The following is a 7,440-nucleotide window of genomic DNA, read 5'->3' as shown; positions in this document are numbered from 1 at the left end:
TGCTTTTTTACCGCACCATATAAAATTGTATTAATAGTAAATTTGTATTAAAAATAAAAATTAAATAGTACTAATCGACAGAAAAATTTAAAAAATTATAAAAAACATCATTGCGCATTAGTGGTATTTTTTTTTAAAAACTATTAAACTTAATGAGGAAATTATTATAAAAATTTTTATATTTTATGTTAATATTTAAAGAGTAAAGAAAAATAAATACATACTTGTATATATATATATATATATATATATATATATATATATATATATAGTTAGATAAGTGTTTTTTACTAATTATATATATATATATATATATATATATATATATATATATATATATATATATATATATATATATATATATATATATATATTATCAGCAGTGAATTGTTACTTTATTTAAAAGCGTTTCAATAATATAAAAGCATTACTAAATATCAAAGTTATTTAATTCAAACAGCTATCTTTAATTCAAAAGTTTGTCTTTTTTTTTTCTCAACAAAATCTTTTCGAGTCTATTAACTTTAATGATTCTTAAATAAAGTTTATTAAAGAGACAATCTTTATTTAAAGTCGTCACTTATAAAATTTTAATAATTAGAAAATAAATAAGATTAATTATAAAAAAATCCTATTATAAAAAAAATATTATTTTGTGTATTAATTATATAATCTTATATATATTTAAATAATATAAATAAAAATTTATACAACTTTCATCTATACTTTAAATTAAAACGTTAGCAGTAACTGTTGCTTTATTTAAAAGCATTTCGCTAAGTAATTAATTAAAAATAAAAACATTAGTAAAGATCGAAGTTTCAAAGTTATTAATATTTGACCTAATTAAAAATAATATTTTTCAGCGCATTTTTAAAATGTTAAAAACCGTGATCAAATCGCCAAAATAAAGTATTATTTCCGTGGTCATATAATAGCGTGCAATCGCACGCCTTCCCGACCAAGCCTGCAACAGGGTTCCATTCAGGGACGAAAATAATTTGTAGAGACAGAGAATGGAATCAGGAGTAAGATAATAGCAAGCACAATAAAGAAATGATAGTCCAAGAAGTTATAAAGAGGACTCAGTGAGAGGTTTTCCATTCATTACTATATCGGCTGTCTGTTCTAAGTGATTGAAAAAAGAAGACATTTTGTAAAGACAGGCGTATATAGGTGAGTCATCAGCAAATAGAGCCACTTTAGATGTAAGATTGTCAGTAAGATCATTAATGTAGATAAGAAACAAAGCCCAAGGATAGTCCCTTGAGGTACCCCAGAAGTTACTGGAAATAAGAAAGAGTGTTGGCCTTCAAGGATAACTTTATCAAATTATTTCTTTCTGTTTTTTTAATCTCAAAATTTTCGCAGATACACCATATGAAACAAGCCTATGGAGAAAACCAGCATGCTAAACTTTGTCGAAAGCTTTAGATATGTTAAGAGTAATAGCCCTTGCTTCGCCACCTTTATCTAATGCGTGGTAGAATCTTTCACAGCATTTAGCAAGTCAGCCATTGAATGAGAAGATTGAAAGCCATATTGATTGTAAGACATAAGTATTTGACTCAGGATGGGATGTTAGAAATTTGTTGATCAAAGACTCAAAGACCTTGTTAATAGCAGAAAGAAGACTGACCAGACAATAGTTCTAAGGGTCAGAATGTTCTCCATAGTTTTTAAAAATTGGAATCACAGATGACATTTTCCAGCAGGAAGGAAAGCAAGATTTAGTCAAGCACTTATTACATAATTTAGAGTGAATTGAGGAGAGTTCTGGAGCACTTTTAAGACTATGACAGGAATTTTATCTGGACCACAGGCTTTAGAAAAGTTTAATTGAGAAATGACAACAAAACCAAATCAATTTGAATGTCTAACAATGGGTTAACCTGTTTAACTGGAATGGGAAAAAAAGTATGGCCATTAGATTCAAGAGTTGAATTAAAAGAAAAGCTTATTGCAAAGAGTTCTGCCTTATCCTTGGGAGAGGTAATAAGACTAGATCAATTTATTAGAAATGGAATGTTTAACTTTTTAATGACATTGTTAAAGATTTTTCACAAGTTTTTGGAGTCTAAATTCTGAAATAAGATACAAGATTTAGTAAGCTGGGAATAATGGAGCTTAGCATGAGACAGCACCTTTTTACATTGATTTTTTGCATTAATAAAAAAGCATTTGTTCTCAAAAGAGTTGTTGTATTAAAAAATATTTTAAAAATAATTAGGATTAGATACATCAGCTGCACAAGAAGGTAAAAACTATGGAGTAGAATGAATCTCTACTTGGAACTGATGAGAAAGAATAAAAGCTTCCATTCCTACCAAGGATTGTCATGAAAAAAATCCTGAAAACAATCCCAGTCAGTTTTAGGGTAGTAGTAAGTAGTGAGGTGACAGGGTGAGCCTGAAGAAGAAGTATGCAATGAAAGATTTAGAGAGAAAATTGCATGGTTGGAAACACCTAAAGGAGAACAAGGAGAACTTGAACACAAGCTAGAAGTAAGAACACCCAAATTTAAATTAGTCTCACAAAGCGCATGCAAGTCTGATGAATTTTGCAAGAGATAAGAATCAACTGATAGAAAGTTACTTCAAAAACCACAAATATTAGTGAAAGATATATTCAAACAGTTAGGTGGTTGTAATGTTTTTTTATCTTTAATATTTTAAGTTACTTTTGGCATGATTTAAGTTGAAGAGAACTTGACTCATTTATAGATAGTGCATGGCATCACAAGCAATAAGCTATGCAGTTGCTGCCTGCTAATTATTTTTAAGTCGTAACTTTTGGCTCCTTGTGACCTCGACAATGCAAACTAAAAGCATTAACAAAAACACCATCTTTTCGCAACATGGTACTGTTAATACTTTGATATTTAACATCTGTTGATAGAATCAGCCTCTCTGAGAGCTACTATGGAGTTTAAGAAACCTTACTACCAGCTGTCCTCAGAACCATTAAACTGAGTTTTAGAGCCGTACCCTCATCAAGAGATTCAATATTCAGCATCCTAGGCAGTAAACAATGCATCGCAGGTTTACATCTATGCCAGACTAATAGATAAAGAAAGGGTGTTATGCGGGTCAACAGAATTATTTTGCTTACCCCTGTCTTTCCCTGGGTATCCTTCTACAAGACATTAGGTAGATACAGTTAACATCTGCCTAAGTATTTATATCTGATGAGTATTTTAATGGAGACGCTATCTCTAGTCTTTACTCAACCTAGACAGGGATAAGTTAAATTGGAATTTCTTCGAGCCTTTGCCTAAATAAGCAAACCCTATAAGGCAGCAGAACATGGGGCAGCTAGTACTATGTATATATGTGTGCGATTTGTCATTTAGTTGCAACATTTCAAATAGCCTAAAATGACAAAACCTGAATAAATGTATTTTTTTTTTAATTTTTTGATTGATTTTGATTTTTTTTTTCTGATTAAATGAGTTTTTTTGCCATAAACAGTCAGGTAATTGGTAAAATTTGATTTTTAAATGATTTTTTTTTATTGATTTTGTACAACAGATTGTTCTTAGATTTTAAACTTTTGCTGGATTTTTCTCAGAAATCTCAATTGTTAAATGGTATATATGTATTTTTGCTCATAACTTAAGACAAAATTGCGATAGTGCACTCATTTTAGTGTCATTTTTTCGCTTAAAGTGCCACATTTGAAATAATGTAAAATAATGTCATTTTACTAGTTTACATATTATGTCATTTTCAACATAATGATGTCATACGAGTCAAATGAATCACATATATACATACTTGCATATATAATGATGTCATACGAGTCAAATGAATCACATATATACATACTTGCATATATATAAAATACTTATTACCAAATAATATTAGATTTTAAATATTAAAATGAATAATTGATTTATAAAATAAATTTAATAATTATATACTTAGATGAATATTTGTATTAAAATGAATAATTGATTTATAAAATAAATTTAATAATTATATACTTAGATGAATATTTGTATTTTTACTTACAAATTTTTAGAGATTTAAAATATAATTACATTTTGTCAATATCTCAGCGTGCTTTTGAAAAAGTTTCTTCTGATGTTTTGTAAGTATTATTGCTTTTGAAAAAGTTTTTTCTGATGTTTTATAAGTATTATTGCACTGTATTTTTTTTTATCATTGTAAATGATATTAAAGTTTTTATTGTTTTTGTTTTATTTTACATTAAAAACTTTTTGTTTCTTTAGAGATTTAAGTGGACAAAGAAACTACGGAGGAAAAAGAGCTGAGTTGATTGCATACAATGATTTTTTAACACTGTCTAAAATTAAAAAATTGTAAGATTTTTTCCAAATCAACATTTCTGATTTATACACTGTTTGTATAAAATGAAATAAAAATGCAATTTAGTTTTAATTTGTTTAGATCATTAGATGATAACCAGCTTTTGTGTGATTGCAACATAAAGTGGATAGGTAACTGGCTGTCAAAAGATCGACAGTTATCAGAAGAAACAAGTTGTTATTACCCTGAGCAACTTCGTGGAAAATCACTTAAGAATCTTCTAAATTCATCATGGAACTGTGGTAATTTCTTTTACTACAAAATATTTCATTTTTAAACAAAGTTCAAATTCTACTACTTTCGTATGTATTACTGCACTTAAATTATTCTTTGGCACAGTGCCCTAGCTTGTTAAGGTTTCTGTATTAAAATTAGTTGAGTAAGGTAAGAGGTTAGTAACAATATTTAAAAAAAGGCAACCTTTGAATGGTATACATAAGTTGTCGATACTTACGTTTTCAATTTCAATTAAATATTGATAATAAAAATATATTAATGTCATCATGCACTTGCATACTGTGTCATCGGTGTTACACAAATAACTAAATATAAAACTATTTTATGTGTAAATTTATATACAATTTTAAAACAAAGTTAAAAAATAATTTAAAATAAATTTAACAAAATATATTTTGTGAGTTTTGTTGATTTTAAATATTACTTTTGTTAAAAATTCAAATATATGTATACAAAATAAATATTAATTAAAATGATTTTATCTCTAAATGTTGTATTGATGTTATCAATTATTAATTTTGTAATTTTAACTTTTTTAATTACGATGTTATATCTTAAATACTGGTGTTACTTCTTGCTATGGTTTTTCTTTACTATTTTTTATTTTTAAGTTATTTGCAAATCCTAATTTTCTTTTTAATTTTATTACTAATTTTTTTATAGCATTTTTAAAAATTATTTTAAAGTAATTAATAATTAAATAGTAATTAATTACTTAATAATTAAGTATTTTAATAATTAGTATTAATAGTATATTTTTTTAATAGGAGAGCATCAACAATCATTCTTTGTTCCAAACTTTCAGTTGATTCCTTCCAAAAATCAAATTGGGTTTGAAAATGATGCAATGCAGTTTACATGTTTTTCAACATGGGTCATGAAGAGCTATATGATGTGGATTAAAAATGGGAAAGAGTTGTTTACTGATAAACTAAAAAGAATAGAAATACGGCATCATTCCAACTTAACATTAGCTGTACACAGTAGTGTTCTTTTAATACATAGGTATTTTTGTATATAAGCATTATTTGTTTTATTATATTATTTTATCTTTAAGAAATCTGCAAGATTAAACAAATTCTTTTTTATGGATGACACTTCATCCATAAAAAAGAATTATGGTTGTAAAAACCAACTAAAATATATATTTTTTCAGGAAAATATATATTAGCTTACTTAGTATACTTTAATTTTTCCCATTCTTATTATCCTAAACTAATCATATTTTATGCCCAAAAAGTAAAAAAAAAAGGCCAGAAAAAGTTAAAAAAAACTTTTCTTCAAATTAATAGACTGCCCAAACCAAAACTTTAAGTTGTCATATGTTAGCTTTATAGTGTCTGTAACTAAATCAGTCTATGTATATAACACTGCACTTATCCATAAGTAATTCAGTAGATGATATAAAAGTATAAAAAATTGAGAAATATAATATGAATAAACTAAATTAACAATGCTTAAAATAATAAGTGGTCAACAATCCATGGTTGATTATTTTAAAAAAAATCATACTTTAATCTCCCAAAATCAATACTGGTTGATCAAAATTACAAGTCAATCTGAAAATACTTTTGCTAATTTATGAACAATTAACATAAACAGCGTGTATGTTAATCATAATTAATACTTGGTAATTGCGTGATTATTGTGTGATTAACAAAACAGTATGCTTATATAAATGTAAATGAACATGAAATCCTACCTCAACTAATTTGAGCATATATTTTGTTAACTTTTAAAATTTTATCAAAGTAATTTTGTCAAAACACTTTTGTATTATCTCAATTATCTAATTAGGCAAAAATAAAAATTTATTAAATGAAAGCATTTTTTTTAAATTTTTATGTTTTTCCAATATTTCATTTAAAATTCTAAACTCTGAACGCTTGAAAATAAAATACCTTTGTGACAAATATAATTAAAAAACATTTTTACTGATGTCTTCAATTTGATTAAGCTTTGATTAAATTCTATTTATTAATGACTGTTATATTAAAAATTAGAATTCAAAATATAAAGCATTTGAAACTTAAATACCTTTGAGTCAAATGTAATTTAACAAGCTAAACATTTTCACTTATATTTTTGATTTGATTAAGCTTCGATTAAATATCTTATTTATTAAAAAAGTCAACAGTTGCTAAAAGAAAGCTAGCAAGTAGAACTATAACAGAAAAATGCATAATACTTAAAGCACTTGACAAAGGAGAATCATCCGTATATCAAAGAAATATGGCATTCCAAAGCAAACTTGTCTGGATGGTCAAGAGAAAAGAAAAAAATTATATATATATATATATATATATATATATATATATATATATATATATATATATATATAATTTTTATATATACATATATATATATATACATATATATATATTTAGGTGCTGCATGGAAATACATACATACATATATATATATATATATATATATATATATATATATATATATATATATATATATATATATATATATATATATATATATATATATATATGTATATATTTAGGTTTGGCATAAGCAGAAATATTTTCTTTCATTATTCTTTGTTGTTTTCTTTTTTTGAAAACTATTGCTTTTGAAAACTGTGTGCTATTAATGTAAAAAAAAAAAGTAACAATTTCTTATCTAAATACACTATAGTAGATTTATTACATATTTATAGTATATTTAGTACATTTATTTATTAACAACTTTGCTTATTTGATAAAAAGTTTGACAAAATTGATAAATAAAGAACTTGAAGAGTTTTTACTGTTTATAAAAAATATTTTATATTTGTAAGTTTAGTAGGAAGATTATGAATTATTACAACAATTTCAGATTCCACAACAAAAGTGTTTATATAATTACAATTATTTTTAGCAAA

At 25.3% G+C, this 7,440-nt stretch overlaps 1 protein-coding gene across 1 annotated transcript in view; it reads left to right on the top strand.

Moving 5' to 3' along the window:
• Window positions 1-7,440, top strand: part of LOC101237979 (adhesion G protein-coupled receptor A3) — a 53,825-nt gene that overhangs the window by 13,359 nt on the left and 33,026 nt on the right. Inside the window, exons 5-8 of the mRNA XM_065792360.1 lie at window positions 4,024-4,092; window positions 4,235-4,324; window positions 4,413-4,573; window positions 5,336-5,573. Coding sequence (XP_065648432.1) covers window positions 4,024-4,092; window positions 4,235-4,324; window positions 4,413-4,573; window positions 5,336-5,573 — 558 coding nt within the window. The remainder of the gene's footprint in view (window positions 1-4,023; window positions 4,093-4,234; window positions 4,325-4,412; window positions 4,574-5,335; window positions 5,574-7,440) is intronic.

This window comes from Hydra vulgaris, chromosome 03, assembly GCF_038396675.1.
Source record: "Hydra vulgaris chromosome 03, alternate assembly HydraT2T_AEP".
NCBI lineage: Eukaryota > Metazoa > Cnidaria > Hydrozoa > Anthoathecata > Hydridae > Hydra > Hydra vulgaris.
This window is presented reverse-complemented; position numbering and strand designations above follow the sequence as displayed.